General features: G+C 41.1%; 1 protein-coding gene across 7 annotated transcripts in view; it reads left to right on the top strand.

Annotated features, from left to right (window-relative positions):
• LOC490422 (GON-4-like protein) overlaps positions 1-16,630 on the top strand; it is a 75,313-nt gene that overhangs the window by 28,136 nt on the left and 30,547 nt on the right. For all 7 annotated transcript variants that reach the window (XM_038543074.1, XM_038543072.1, XM_038543075.1 and 4 more), the window contains 6 exons: positions 2,776-2,826; positions 3,150-3,245; positions 4,203-4,322; positions 5,116-5,286; positions 8,904-9,096; positions 15,514-15,615. In XM_038543074.1, the coding sequence (XP_038399002.1) occupies positions 2,776-2,826; positions 3,150-3,245; positions 4,203-4,322; positions 5,116-5,286; positions 8,904-9,096; positions 15,514-15,615 (733 nt within the window). The remainder of the gene's footprint in view (positions 1-2,775; positions 2,827-3,149; positions 3,246-4,202; positions 4,323-5,115; positions 5,287-8,903; positions 9,097-15,513; positions 15,616-16,630) is intronic.

Genomic DNA, 16,630 nt, shown 5'->3' on the forward strand with positions numbered 1-16,630 from the left:
TGTTCCTCTTCCACATGACCTTTCCTCTAATAGAAGAAAACTAGTATGTCTTTTTGTAATATTCTTTTGTTGCTAAATGTCCCCCAGTTTTTTATCAGTTTCATGTGACAAGACTTCACTAGTCTGATCCTTTTCTGAATGTGCCTGGTTAGTCCATATCGTTTTAGAAATATACCTTGTGTGGAACTCCTACTCTAGATGTGGTCTAACTATATGGATTAAAGTTACCTTATCCCTTCAGTGTTCCAGATACCATATTTCTTTCATTGCAGCCTCGAATTGCACTGGCTTTTTTTTTTTTTTTTTTTTTTTTTGACAGCCCTTCATATTATTTTGTCTAATGGGCTAACCCTGGTTGCACAAAGTGGAATTTCATTTCTCCAGGAAATAATGATCACAAGTGAACATATATGCTAGCTATGATGAAAGCAGCCATCAATGAGTTGGAAGTTCTATGAAGTCTACCTGACATACAGAGTATAATTAACATTAGTTCCATATTTGATTTGGAAACAAAGAGATCCAAATCAGGCTCTGGATTGTGTTTACCAACCATGAATAAATGCAGAGAATTTGGACAACCCAAGACTATAGTTTATGGGGTAGAGCAGGGATTAAATTCCGAGGTCAGGGATGCCTGGGTGGCTCAGCAGTTGGGCATCTGCCTTTGGCCCAAGGCATGATCTTGGAGTCCCAGGATCGAGTCCCACGTCAGGCTTCCTGCATGGAGCCTGCTTTTCCTTCTGCCTGTGTCTCTGCCTCTCTGTGTCTCTCATGAATAAAATCTTTAAAAAACAAATTCCAAGATTAATACTCAATATGGTGACTTTAGCACACTTCCCCATGCTCTTCACTTTCCTCGTGGATTTGACAGTAGGAGGCGTAATTGGTTCAGACACAAATATGGGAAGGGTGTGAACCTGTATCACATCATTCCCTTTACCCTGTATTGGGCCTGGCTCAACAGAGTGATATGAGTGGCTAGAACATGGCAGGGCCAAGGACATGTGAAGAGTCTAAGACTCCTTGTAGAGCTGGAACCCTAGCTGGCCTGTCGGATTTTATTCATAACGTGATTCATTGGGTCACATTAAATGGTTAAGAAATTACATATTCCAGGGACATTTTTTTGTCCGCAGCATGCAAGAGCCTTAAAAAAATTCTCTAAAAAACTTTTCCCTGTGACTATTTTATTTTTTTTATTTTATTTTATTTTATTTTATTTTATTTTATTTTATTTTATTTTATTTTATTTTATTTTATATCTTTTATTTTTAAAATATTTATTTCAGAGAGAGAGAAGAGAGAGAACACACATGAGTAGAGTGGAGGCGCAGGGGCAGAGGGAGAAGCAGACTTCTCCCTGAGCAGGGGGCCTGATGTAGGGCTCAATCAGGACCCTGAGATCATGACCTGAGCCAAAAGCAGACCCTTTGCCAACTGAGCCCTCTAGCACCCCCAACTCTGTTATTTTAAAACATATAAGAAGTTGACATAATTTTTTTTTTAAAGATTTTATTTATTTATTCATGATAGAGAGAGAGGCAGAGACACAGGCAGAGGGAGAAACAGGCCCCATGCCAGGAGGCCGACACAGTACTCGATCCCGGGACTCCAGGATCATGCCCTGGGCCAAAGGCAGGCGCTAAACCGCTGAGCCACCCAGGCATCCGAAGTTGACATAATTTTATAGTGAATCAATATTCCATCTAGATTTAACAACTATAAAATTTTGCCATATTTGCTTTTTATCTGTATATCTGTCTCTTGTTTTTTTTCCGATACTGTTTGAAAATAAGTTGTCCTTCCATAAAAACTGGTCATGGTTGGCTGTCAGGATGCATACTCACAGTGGATTTGTGTAATTAAAAAATATTGACGCCCAAAAGTTACTATTACCTATGATATCTTACGTATGTGTACTATTATAGTTTACAAATAATTTTTTTTAAAGATTTTATTTATTCATAAGATACACAGAGAGAGGCAGAGACATAGGCAGAGGGAGGCGAAGCAGGCTCCACACAGGGAGCCCCATACGGGACTCGATCTGGGAACTCCAGGATCAACGTCCTGAGCCAAAGGCAGACGCTCAACCTCTGAGCCTCCCAGGTGTCCCTACGAATAGTTTTCAAATTCATTGTTCCATGTGAACGCAAGTTGTAATATAAAGTAGGCAAGATAGCCTGGCTGGCTCAATCGGTAGAGCATGTGACTCTTGATCTTGGGATTGTGAGTTTGAGCTCCATGTTGGGAGTAGAGTTTATTTAAAAAAGATAGGAAAGACAGAGAACTTTCTCTAGTATCTAGAGTCTTAACTAGCTTTAAGACAGAAATGCTGGGATCCCTGGGTGGCGCAGCGGTTTGGCGCCTGCCTTTGGCCCAGGGCGCGATCCTGGAGACCCGGGTTCGAATCCCACATCGGGCTTCCGGTGCATGGAGCCTGCTTCTTCTGCCTATGTCTCTGCCTCTCTCTCTTTCTCTCTCTGTGACTATCATAAATAAATAAATAAAAATTAAAAAAAAAAAAAAAGAGACAAGATTTCTTATAAAAAAAAAAAAAAGACAGAAATGCTAATGACGGAAATAGATTCTTCTTTCCTCTTCTTCTGGCAAGTCTGTCAAATATTTGAGAGTGTACCCTCAGAGATAATACCCCTCCATCACTGCAGATGCATTTTAGGTATGTGGCTGTTTATGATGATGAAGAGGAAGTAAAAATGAAAACTCATCTATTTCAGTTAAGAGAACATAATTTATATTCTTTATTGGTAGGTAATTCCAACATGGAATATTTCACCAATTAAGAAGGCCAATGAAATTAAGGTAAACTTGGAAGAGGTAATTCTTATTCTTTTCTAGAAAGCCTTCATCAGTTTTGAAGCCTAAGTACTTCTTTCTTATTTGTTAATTTTAGTGGGCTCTATCTTCTTGTTTTAAATTGATCTTTGTTTTATTCCTTCCTATTCCTCTTAGGTTTGGTTCTCATGCTAGAGATCTCTTTAACCCCTGCCTCTTGTTATTTGCTTTAGCTGCTCATTGTGCTCTTTAGGATTTATTTTTTCCTGCTCTGCTTTTTTCCTCTTACTTTCCAAATACATATGATTTGTGTTTCCTATTCATTTCTTTCTGTGATTGTACTTACATAGCCTCCTCAATTTGTGGATATCCACCTTGAAGAAGATGACTCCTCAGATGAAGAGTACCAGCCAGATGATGAAGAGGAAGATGAGACGGCTGAAGAGGTCAGTGCTCCCTTGTGAGTGGTAGTTGCTAATGTAGAAACAGTTGGGCTCAGTAAAGCTTCCTGAATATTGTTACCTGTTCTGTAGAGACTATGGAGACACAGTTCTTCTTTCTGCTAATTTCTTTGCATAAATCCAGGACTGTGAGCTGTTTTCTTTACTCCCTTCATGTTTTCATGTTTTATATTATGAAATAGAACACATACGTAACATATAAAATGTACACAGAATAAAAACTTAAAAATACAGCTTAAATAATTATAAGGCCAGAGGTCATGAAGCATTCTCCAAAGTCCTTAAATCTAGCATTGCCAATGCACTCCTTGTGCTCTTTTCTTTATAGTTTTCTCTCCTATGTATGCACATGACACACTCTAGTCCTGTTTTGTACTGTTTCTGAACCTTATATTGTGGACTGTGTATGTGTTCTAGTGTCTGGCTTTTTTTTTTTAAGATTTTATTTATTTATTCATGAGAGACACAGAGAGAGAAAGGCAGGGACATAGGCAGAGGGAGAAGCAGGTTCCATGTAGGGAGCCCGACATGGTACTCGATCCTGGGACTCCAGGATCACGCCCTGAGCTGAAGGCAGATGCTTAACTGCTGAGCCACCCAGACATCCCATAGTGTCTGGCTTTTGTTTTCTTTATTCCATTATTAATCCTTTCTGGTTCGTCAATACTGTTGCTTACGGCTGCACTGTGTTCATTTCATTCTGGGTGATATTCTGTTTCTTAATGTATTTGACTTGTTTGTAAAGGAATTTTAAGCCATTGTCTTATACTTCGGATGAGGATCGCAGTCCGATATGTGTGCCTACCTTCAGAATATTAAACTTCTGTTTAAGCCTTATTTTCTCTTACTTTGACTAAACTGGTTCATTTTCTTGAGATACTTCAGACTCAGTGGGATGAGGCAGGGGCAGAAATAGAGATGTGAACCGGATTTGTTTTTTAGAGTTTGTTGGAAAGTGATGTTGAGAGTACCGCTTCGTCTCCACGGGGGGCAAAGAAGTCCAGGTTGAGGCAATCTTCTGAGATGACTGAGACCGATGAGGAGGGGAGCATGCTGTCAGAGGTGAGTCTGCGTCATGAAGAGATGAGGGAAAGGGGACTGCAGAAAACTGGCCGTAGGCGATGATGCCAAGCTGTCACCTTTACCAAAGTGCTTCAAGATCACTATTTGTGTCATTTCCTTCCTCATCCTTTTGGCTGATTAGAAGTTTTCAGGTTTCAGAGTCTTTTAAGTTGGGGTGCCTGGGTGGCACAGACGGTAAAGCATCTGACTCTTGGTTTCAGCTCAGGTTGTGACTCAGGGTTGTGAGATTGAGGTGGTGTCAGGTTCTGTGCTCAGCACTGATCTGCTTGAGATTCTCTCTCTCTCTCCATCCCCCTGCTTGTCTGTGTGCTCGCTCATGTTCTCTCTCAATAAATCAACCAACCAACCAAACGTGAAAACAAAACAAAGTCCTTTAAGTCAGTGAACAGTTGAGAGGGAAACTGGAACTCGGAGAGCGCTTTTCTGAGTTTTCATTGAGGGCCAAATGTAAGTGATGAGCAGTTTCTTTTCCACCTTTGTCTTCTTTCTAATACTGTCCTGAAGCCATTTTTATTAGATTTCCCACTTTTGGTAAACTAAGTAGCATCCTGTTGGCTACATTGGAAATACAATGGAACCTAATTATATTAATATATGACAGTGCTTTTGTTTTTATGGAGTTCTTTCTGGATGGGAAGAGGAGTAGCACCAGTATGGGCAAGATGTACCCCCTCCCCCTGCTCCTTTTTTATTCTTTCTTCTTCTTCCTTCTTTTTCTCCTCTCCTCCCTCCCTCCTTTTCATTTTTTAACACAGTTGTCTCTTTTAATCAGGCAGAGAAGGTCCCCGCCCCTGCCGTCAGGCACATCAGTGCTGAGGTCGTGCCCATGGGGCCCCCGCCCCCCCCGAAGCCCAAGCAGACCAGGGACAGTACTTTCATGGAGAAGTTGCATGCAGTAGATGAGGAGCTGGCCTCCAGTCCCATATGCATGGACTCTTTCCAGGTAAACAGCCTAACTCTGAATCATTGACGAAGTCAAATGGAGTAATGTTGCCGCTCAGGTTAGGGAGGGAGACAGGAAGACAGAAATTCTGGTGACTGAGTAAGAGTCATGAAAATGCAGGTCTTTGATAGTCTGTTTGGTTCATGTTTTGTTTTGAGAATTGCAGCTCCTGGGGAAGGACTAAGGTATGTCATGGAGAGCATTTTAAAAGGTAGAACACGGGAACAGCTTTCCAGCGCATTACCCAGATTGTAATCTTTAGCAGAATTGCTTCATGTTCCCGCCTGCTTTTTCGCTCTGTACACATACTTGTTTACCTGAACCACTTTATAGTATGTTGCAGTCGTGATGCTGCTCATTTACCCTTAAACACAGTCATGTTTATTTCTAAAACTGAAGAGATTCAGTTATGAAGAGAAGTAATATTGGAAAAATTCTTTTTTAGATTTTACCAGTTGTCTTAATAGGGCCCTTTCTAGAAAAAGAAACATTTCCCCCTGATGCCAGACCCAGTCCAGGACCACATGTAGTGTCTTATCTCCTAGCATGTTTATTTTTTGTTAAAGTACTCTCTGCACCCAACGTGGGGCTCAAACTCACAACCCCAAGATCAAGAATCCCATGCTCTACTGAGTGAGCTAGCTGGGTGTCCCTTGTAGCATCCTTTAATCTGGAACAGTTTCTCAGTATTTGTTATTCATAACCTTGACATTTTTGACCTGTATAGACTATTAGTTTTATAGAATGTTCCTCGATTCAGATTTTTCTGATATTTTCTCATAATTAGATTCAGGTCATGCACTTTTGGCCCAAATACCACAGAATCGATTTGCTCTCCCCAGTGTGTCACATCAGAAGGCTTGTGACATCTCTTGGGTGACTAGGGATCCCATGGTTATGGTGATGTCTGCTTTATTTCCTTATTATAAAGTTATTTTTTCATTGTTAAATTAATTTATACATATCTTAGGGGATATGCTTTGAGGCCAGCCATCTTTTTGCCCACTAATTCTAGCATCCATTGCTTATTCTTGCTGGAAACAGTCGTGACACTGGTCACTGTCCATTGATGACTTTCTAAATTTCACCATTTAGTCAGTTCTTTTGAATGTTTCTATTTTTTTCCACTAGTCTTGTAGGTTAATGAAAAATATGTCCAAAACTTTAAAAAGAGAACATCGAATAGAACACCCTTCCAATGACCCCATCCAAGGGTCATTTAGTCTAATCACTCTGCTTTGGGGTGAGTAAATAGTGTTGGGGGGGTGATAGTATTTTGTGTAACCATTTATTCATACAAGTCCCAAATGATGGAAGTTGGGGAATAACAGTGTACAAGACAGAAAGTTCTTTCCTCTTGGAGGTTATAGATTATTTGACAGAGAGATACCGTAAACAGTTGATTTCAAGTTGTGGTAGGTGCTATAAACTTAATAAAAGCAGAGAAATCAGGTAATGCCTATCAGAGTGCTTCCACAGGATGACCAGAAGGGACCTCTTTGGGCATCTGGTTGGCTCAGTCAGTGGAGCACCTGACTCTTGATCTTGGGGTTGTGAGTTCAGGCCCCATGTTGGATGTAGAGATTATTTAAAAATAAAATCTTTTTTTTTTTTTTTTTTAATAAAATCTTAAAAAAAAAAAAAAAGGTCTCCTTGAGGAGGTGACATTTGAATTGAGATCTGAATTATAAGGAGCCATGCATCTAAAAGATCTGGGGAAAAGTGTCCTGGGCAGAGGAAACTGCACATTCAGCGCTTTGATGTGTATAAGGGACAGAAACAAGCTGAAGCCTGTGGATGATGAAAGAGAAAAATAGGGGTGAGGTGAGACAGCTGGGCAAGAGCTAAGTATTGGGGGGGTCTTGGGAACATGATAAGGAGTTTAGATTTTATTTTCACATTTGAAGAGCTTTGTGTGATATTTTCTGATTCATGTTAAACATTTCCCTTTGGTTAAGGTGTGGGCAACAGTCTGTAGGAGAGCAAGGGAGGAAACCGAGAAGTCTGTCAGTACATGGGTGCAGTCATCCAGGGAGGACTTCCTGAAGTGACCTACAGCGTCAGTACCATCCCTATCCAAAACCCAGCTGCTTTTTAATTTTTTTGGCAGAAGTTGATAGACTTATCCTGAAATTCACATGGAAATGCAGGGGATCCAAAATAAATAAACCGATCTTCAAAAAACAAGTTGGAGGTCTGCACTTCCTGATTTCACAGTTTATTACAAAGTTAAAGTAATCATACGAAATTAATCAATGCAGGTTGGTACTGGCATAAAAATAGTTCTGTGGATCAGTGGAACTGAATCGAGAGCCCAGAAATCCTTACATTTATGGTCAACTGATTTTTGACAAGTATGCCAAAACCAGTAATGGTGCCAGAGTAGTCTTTTGAGCAGATGGTGCTGGGACCACTGGAGCTCCAGATCCAAAAGTATATAAAGTACTTTTGGTAAAGGTAAAGTACCCTTACCTCATACCAAATACAAAACTTAATGCAAAGTAAGTCACTGACCTAAATATGAGAGCTAAAATTATAAAAGTAATAGAGGAAAACATAGGCATAATGGGCCTTGTATCCATAATATATAATGAACTCCTATAACTCAACAATGAAATGACAACCGAGGTCAAAAATGGGTAAAGGATATGAATAGTTTTCTGAAGAAGACACACATGGCTAGTAAGCATGTGAAAAGATGCTCAACATCATTAGTTGTTAGGAAATTGCAAATGAAAAGTACAAGATACCATTTCAGACCCACTAGGCTGGCTATAATAAAAAGGATGGAAAATAACAAGTGTTGGCAGGGAAATGTGGTAATATAGAACCCTCACACAGTGCTGGTGGGAATGTGAAATGGTGTAGCCACTTTGGAAAATGGTTTAGTGGTTCCTCAAAAATTAAACATAGTTACCCTGTGGCTCAGAAAGTCTACTCCAGAAGAATTTAACACATATATCCTAGTAGAAAAGAGTACACAAATGGTCATTGTGGCATTACTTAAAATAAAGTTTCCTGAAGTGAAAACAACGTAGATTTCCATCACCTGATAAATGGACACACCAAAGTGTAGATGGGATTTTATTCAGTGAGAAGGAGTGAGTTACTGACACACACTACGACATGGATGAACTTTGAAAACATCATGGTGAGTACAAAGCCAGAGACAAAAGGCCACGTACTGTAGGGTTCCATTCATATAACATGTCCAGCATAAGCAAATCCGTAGAGATAGTAGATTAGTGGTTGTCAGGGACTGGGAAGCGACTGCTAGTAGGATTGAGACTTCTGCTAGAGGTGAAGAAAATGTTCTGAAATTAGTTACTGATGAAGGCCCACAGCTCTGTGAATATGATAAAAGGCACTGTTACACATTTCAAAAGGATGAATTTTATATTAGTAAAGCTATTATAAATGTTTTTGAAATGTTGGTTTTTAAAACTGATACCACTTAAAGTTTCTCAGAGTATAAGAGACCCAAATTGTTTAGAGAAGAGACCTTGTGATTTAAGCCAAGAAGAGAAGTGTGCAGGTACAAGAAGTCTGAGGAGGTTTGGAGAATTAGGAAGCACCAAGCCTTGAGTGACATGTGTTATCCCTTCTTTGTTTGCAAGCCCATGGATGATAGCCTCATCGCATTCCGAACCCGCTCTAAGATGCCTCTGAAAGATGTTCCCCTAGGGCAGCTAGAGGCAGAGCTCCGGGCTCCAGACATCACTCCAGACATGTATGACCCCAATACAGCAGATGATGAGGACTGGAAGGTTTGGCTGGGAGGACTCATGAACGATGATGTGGGAAATGAGGGTAAGTGAGTTTGTTTGCCTTTTTTACCTACTCTGTCCACTATCTCTGTGGTAGAATTTTCATTAGAAGCTTAAAGGAAGGGGATGTTTTGGTTTAACTGAGTTTAATTGTATTTAACTCAGAATTTGCTTTAAATTGGTAGTTAAGTCCCCTTCTTTTTTGAGCTAAGAATCTTTGAGTATGGGTTACACACGTTCCATTAGTTTCTGGTGCACAACGTAGTGACTTATCAAGACTACATGTGATGCTGTGCTCACCACAAGTGTAGCTACCATCTTCAGCATACAGCGCTATCACGGTACCATTCACTGTGTTACAGTGTGCTGGTTATAAATCCTTTGGGGAATCTTTTGAATGCGAAGAGTCATCCCTGAAACATAAGTGCAGACATAATTTCATACACGATTTCATGAGAGTGCACTGACTCACTCAAAGACCCATGTTAGTTAGGGATCCTCATAATGCATGTGAAGGAGCATTAGCTGCCACCATACTGAACTAAAGTCGAATGACCTGGCCTTTGAGGAGGGCGGGAAAACCTACCGTCACAGGGCCTCCTTCCATCCCTGGAGCTGGTGTTTCTGCCCCTTTTTGTCCCTCAGGTCCATTCTCAGACCTTTTTTTCCTGTGGTCATGAGCACACCGTTTACGTCTTGCTTTGTCTTCACATTGGAAGGACTCTTCCCTATGGGCTCCAGTTTGAAAACTCCAGAGGAACAACTCAGATTGGCTTGGTGTGGTCACAGGCCCACTCTTGGTGCAGCATGGTATTGATAGGGGACTCAGCATGGAGTCCTGTGATTGGCAGCACCCATGGGAATAGAGTGCTTGGAGCAGGCAGTTGTCCAGAAGATGTGATAGTATTTCCGGAAGTGGGGAAGGAGCATTTCTTGGACAAAAACAGTATTGACTACAGTCATCCGTGGTGTAAGAATCCCTACTGCAATCCTTTGTTTTAGAATGTAACTGATGGGATGCCTGGGTCGCTCACCAGTTGAGTGTCAGCCTTCGGCTCAGGGCATGATCCCAGTCCGGGATCGAGTCCTGCATGGGATTCCCTGTGAGGAGCCTGCTTCTCTCTCTGCCTATATGCTTGCCTCTCTCTCTGTGTCTCTCATGAATAAATAAAATCTTAAAAAAAAAAAAAACTGAAACTACTTTAATCTAGTGAAAGAAATGTTATAGAAATTGTCTTTGGGGATTTTTTTGTACTGTAGTGGAAATCGGGCATCATTGTTCACGTTTTGTGCAATAAAACTTTGGTAGATTTAGAAGATGTTAGAGATTGTCTTAGTTTATAGTGATTCCAGATGTTGGCACATTCTTTTGGTAAAACCAGGGAAATTTTGTTCTTCTTGTTTCTTTTTTGACTTTTCAGTAGAGAGTGACCAGAATATTCTCTAGTTGTGCTGTGGAAGATTCACATTTTTTAAAAAAGTCTAATTACAGACAACCTACAGAGAACATCTTTATTCTTTTCTCTGTTTTCTACAAACAGTTACATAGGATTTGCATGTTGAAAAGAGTAATTTTTTTAAAAAATATATATTTTAAAGATTTTATTTATTCATGAGAGACACACAGAAAGAGAGAGAGGCAGAGACATAGGCAGAGGAGTAGCAGGCTCCATGCAGGGAGCCCTACGTGGGACTCGATCCTGGGATTCCAGGATCACACCCTGGGCCAAAGGCAGGCGCCAAACTGCTGAGCCACCCAGGCATCCCAAGAGTAATGCATTAAGATAAATAAGAGAACATATAGTTTTGATGGAGATAGATTGAATAAATATTTGTGTAGGTAAGGCTAGGAGTAAGTCAGCATAAGTGAATGAAAGAGAGTAAGTCCTTGAATAGACCTTATGGAGCTATTAATTATGTGATACATCACTTGGTAAATATTTGTCAAGTGTTCTCCTTTTATGAGACATTGTGCTAGAATCATGAGAGAGAAAGGAGTGTAATCCTGGGGCCCTTGGATGGTTCAGTTGGTGAAGCATCTGCCTTTGGCTTAGATTGTGATCCCAGGGTCCTGGGACTAGTCCTGTGGCGGGCTCCCTGCTCAGCGGGGAGTCTGCTTCTCTCTCTCCCTCTGCCTGCTGCTCCTCCTGCTTCTGCATGTGTGTGCTCTCTATCTGTTGAATAAATAAATAAAGCCTTAAAAAAAGGAGGGGGGGCATAATCATTACATTAAAGATTAAAATGTGCAGGAAGTCCATTGTTAGATGCACAGTACATTTCGGATGAATGAACTTGAATAAACTTAGCTATGTCATAAAAGTGGCATAAATGCTCTTCCAAGGTTTTCTAAGAGGGAGAAAGCATTCTTATTTAGGATAGCTCAGAGACAGCTCCATGAAAGAGAGGTTAATTGAGCTGGGCCTTTGAAGGGTGTTTGACAATAATTTTTTTTTAAATATTTTATTTATTTATTCATGAGATACACAGAGAGAGGCAGAGACACAGGTAGAGGGAGAAGCAGGCTCCATGTAGGGAGCCCGATGTGGGGCTCGATCCCAGGACTCCAGGACCACACCCTGGGCCAAAGGCAGGCACTAAACCGCTGAGCCACCCAGGGATCCCGGTGTTTGACAATAATGCCAGCACCAGCGAGGAGAGGAGGTAGATGAGGGAGGTGATAGGTGATTATGTATATTACGGATGTTTTGGGACATGTCCTCCTACAAGCCATCTAGTCTCTGCATTGTAACTATAGAAACAATACAGGCTTGGGGGGAAGAAATCAAATATTGTATAAAGATAATTATGAAAGCTCCTACCCACAATGACAGTTTCATGATCCAGAGGGATCACAGATTTTTTGTATGGGAATTTTTTTGGGAAAAAAAAAAAAGGAAAGTTTTTTGGGATCTATAAATCTCTTGATGTTTATTCATTGACACTACCTTTTTCAGATATTTTCTTTTTTTTTTTAAGATTTTATTTATTCATGAGAGACACACACACACAGAGAGGCAGGCAGGCAGAGAGGCAGAGACACAGGCAGAGGGAGAAGCAGGCTCTATGCAGGGAGCCCGACGAGGGACTCGATCCCGGGTCTCCAGGATCAGGCCCTGGGCTGAAGGCAGTGCTAAACCGCTGAGCCACCCGGGCTGCCCGACACTACCTTTTTCTACCAACCCATCTCAAGTTCCGTGATACCAAGGCTCAGAATCTCTGCAGAAGGGCATGAACAGGGACAAATGTAGTTCTATCCATTTCACAGATCTCTCTGAGAATTTTGTTGTGGCAACAAAATAGGGATGCCTGGGTGGCTCAGCAGTTGAGCATCTGCCTTTGGCTCAGGGCATGATCCTGTAGTCCTAGGATCGAGTCTTGCACTGGGCTCCCTGTGGGGAGCCTGTTTCTCCCTCTGCCTGTGTTTCTACCTCTCTCCTCTATGTTTCTCATAAATAAATAAGTAAAATCTTTTAAAAAACTTAGCTTTATTATAAGAATCAGTTTGTTATGCTGCTAGAATTTGAGCCTGCTTTAATGTTCTAGGAATGTATCCCAGTGAAGGAAGTCTCAGGGATAAAAAGCATTTGTTAAATAATAAATAAACAAGCTCTGCCTCTTTTTGTCTTTAGGCCTAGGCTAAGACAAAATATTGACAGGAACTAAGGCAGGTCCTTGTGGCTTTATCTTTGTTGGCAACTTGTGCCCTGATTTTCCCTGATTTCCATCAGCATGGCTGCAAGAGCTGAGACGGTGGCTGTCCAGGAAGAAAGGCCAGGCAGGGTCTCAGGTATCAAGTGTTTGGGAGCCCAGGGCAGTGCTGCTCCTGGTTTCATCCCAGAACCCGAAAGGACTGGTGTGTGTGCTGGCTTGTGTTAGTTAACGATAGAGATTCCAGGGCCTCACCTCTTACTGACTGAGTCCAAATCTCCAGAGGATGTGGCCTTGGGATCTAATTCTTATACATCATAAAGGATTGGAAACTGCTAGTCTGGGAGATACTGATCCACTGGCTTAACTTAGAGTGCTGACAAATAGGACTGGTGCTGGACAGATCCCAGAACCACACTCCAGCTGTATGCTGCTCTGTTTTTAACATTGCGTGGCTATTCTTGCCTATTCCTACTGCCATCTGATTTGCGTAGTATTAAAAATGAGAATCTCATTTGTCAGAAGTAATTGAGAGGCTACACTGGAGGGGCACAGCAAATCGGCATCAGCTAGGTGGATGTTGACTTCATCAGTCAGTCAAGAATAAGAGGGCAGGTTCCACAACTAAGGAGCTAAAAGCTAAGAACTCAGAGGAAACTTTGCTAATGACTTTCCAATGTGTGTGGCAAACGGGTGTTCTGAGAATATGGGCTGGCCCACTGGCGTGCTGTGGGCAGAAGCCATCTGTCTCAGTCCTTGCATGCACACAGATAGGGCTTTCCACACCTGTGTGCACAATCCACATGTCAGAGTTCTTCCCAGGGCTTTCATTGTTTGGCATGTTTGTATAGAGCCTGCCTTGAAGATGCTTACGTAGAAAGGACTATAGAGATTGGGAAGACAGGATTCCATAGAAAGGACTATAGAGATTGGGAAGACAGGATTCCATTCGTAAGGATTTAAAGAATTTTTATTGGGAACATTAACACACAAATGGATCACAAAGACTTGACATTTAAATAGATACATTATAGGGATGCCTGGGTGGCTCAGCAGTTGAGCATCTGCCTTTGGCTCAGGGTGTGATCCTGTGGTCCTAGGATTGAGTCCTGCATTGGGCTCCCCGCAGGGAGCCTGCTTCTCCCTCTGCCTGTGTCTCTGCCTCTTTCCTTTATGTCTCTCATGAATAAGTAAGTAAAATCTTTTTAAAAAATTAGGTATATTATAAATAATGCAAATTAATATATTATGACATGAGTATAAATGTGGAGTGAAAAACTTCAGGTTAGGTTGAGGCTAATCGGTGTGGATTTCCCAGTGATTATGAATCAAAATTGTATATATTTTTATTTTTAATGAAAGATACTCATTTATTACAAAAAAATGAAAATACTGTGGTGGAAGGGTACATAGAGGGGAATATTCATCTTAATGCTTTCTGGTTATTTGCTGTGTATTCAGTCAAGCACATATTCACCTCAACAATTTTTTTCCATGAAAGGAATCATAGTATACATATTACTTTGCATCTGCAACTTGCTTCTTTCACTTAACAATATAATTCAACCTGGGTGGCTCAGAGGTTTAGCGCCTGCCTTCAGCCCAGGGCGTGGTCCTGGGGACCTGGGATCGAGTCCTGTATTGGGCTCCTGCATGGGGCCTGCTTCTCCCTCTGCCTGTGTCTCTGCCTCTCTCTCTTTCTCTCTGTCTCTCATGAATAAATAAATAAAATCTTTAAAACAACAACAACAGCAACAATATAAATCAGACAGTTTTCCATTGTAATACACAGAGACTACTTTTCCCGTTTAATGGCTACATAGTAGTAAAGAATTGAGTTACTCCTGTTTGGCAGACTTTTTTTCTTTTTTTTAAAAGATTTTATTTGAGAGAGAGCATGAGCAGGGGAGCCCATTGTGGGGCCTAGTCCCAGGACACTGAGATCATGACCTGAGCTGAAGGCAGACGCTTCACTGACTGAACCACCCAGGCATCCCTCTTGTACTAGGGACATTTCAAGTTCTCAGGTGTCGCCTATTGCCAGGAGCCACTGTTACTGTGCCAGGCATGCGCAGGACATTTCCATCAGCACTGAATGTTCTTCCAGACATCACTTACCTAAAGTTTTCCTGGAACTTTATAATATAAATCACCTTATTATGTAACGATTCTGTAATTCAGGGACTTCTTCAGTTTTTAATCTAGGAATCATAGCATCAACCTTAGAGGAACATCCCTATTTCTTCTGTGCCCTAACATAATGAATGTTTATTTTGTATATTTTTAGTTATTTCTGAGTCTTATTGTAGGGATGTAACTTTTCATACTGAGGATTATTGTGTGTTATATTGTGTTGTACTTTGTCATGCATGTATTGGACGTTCATGAATGTTTACACATATGTACTGTTTTATACTAAGGCATCAAGATAATAGTTTTTCCCTAATTGTTGGGAATTAGGGTCCTTTTTTTTCCACTGTCAGTGCTTTTATGTATATAGTTTGACAAAAGTGTTATTTTTATGCACTAGTCATAGTGGGGTTACTGAAATAAGTTATATGTTCAGTTTTCTGGCTTTTTGCTGCATTTTGGCAGATTTAAGTCTTTTTTGAAGGAAGGAAAGAACTTGGCTTATTGGAGAGACTAGGTGGGATGTGTCGGCTATCAGAAAGGAGCTGTGCAAATACATGGGGGGAGAAGTTATTTAAAACTTAAGAATAAATGTGCATTATTGGAACAGATTTGTATAATCACTAGTGAAAATGTAAGATTTTAGAGTGTAGAATAAGTGTCCGAAATATTTTTTTCCCAGATGAGGCTGATGATGATGACGATCCAGAATATAACTTCCTGGAAGACCTTGATGAACCAGACACAGAGGACTTCCGCACTGACCGGGCAGTGAGAATCACCAGTGAGTCTGTTTACTAGGAGTATTCCTTGGGACTGTGCCACAGCCACCTCTGTTTACTTTGCAGATATTTGAGGGTGAAGTTTGCAGCCTTTTCAAGTGGAGACATTTGAGTTGTTCTACCCATTTATCTCTGTAATTCTTTAAATTTACATATGTATTTAGGAAGTCTGTCAGTCATTCAGTGGTACATTCCACATTCCTGCCCAGAGTCCAGTATCCGGCTTGGGTTGGGTTTTTTTTTTTTTTTTTTTTCCCCAGATTTTATTTTTTCATGAGAGACCCAGAGAGGCAGAGACACAGGCAGAGGGAGAAGCAGGCTCTATGCAGGGAGCCCGATGTGAGACTCAATCCCAGGTCTCCAGGATCACATCCCGGGCTGACAGCGACACTAAACCGCTAAGCCACCAGGGCTGCCCCCGGCTGGGGTTGTACCTACTATACCAAAATGAGTAAGGCATGGCTTCCATCCTATAAGACCTCAACTCAAGTAGGGGATACGAACAGAAAAAGTTAGAATACAAAGTGATAGGTGCTCTGAGGGGTTGTAGATAAGGTTCCTAGCGGCCTAAAGAGAATGTAATCTCCTAGTGGATGGTGCCTAGGAGGGTAGGTGGGCTGGGGGAGGACTCACATGATGAGATGTTTTATTTCAGTTTTGAAGGAGGAATAAGATTTTGAGATGAGGGGTGTCTGGCTGGCTTAGTTGGTAGACTGTGTGACTCCTGACCTTGGGGCTGTGGGTTTGAGCCCCACGTTGAGTGTAGAGCTTACTTAAAAATAAAATCTTTAAAAAAGAAAGAAATTGTGGGTGAATCGGGATGGATGGATATTGGAAATAGGTAGAAGACTACCCACAAACCATGGACTTGTGAAAGAACACTAATGCATTTGGAAAATGGTAAGTAGTTTGGTATGGAGGTGTAAGTGAGTGGTATAGAAAACATAAGCAGTGTTCCAATCCTGGAGAACCTTGAATTTGAGTTTTGATGTGTCAAAAAAGAGAGCTCAGAGTTTC

The sequence above is a fragment of the Canis lupus genome, chromosome 7 (assembly GCF_011100685.1).
Source record: "Canis lupus familiaris isolate Mischka breed German Shepherd chromosome 7, alternate assembly UU_Cfam_GSD_1.0, whole genome shotgun sequence".
Taxonomy (NCBI): Eukaryota; Metazoa; Chordata; class Mammalia; order Carnivora; family Canidae; genus Canis; species Canis lupus.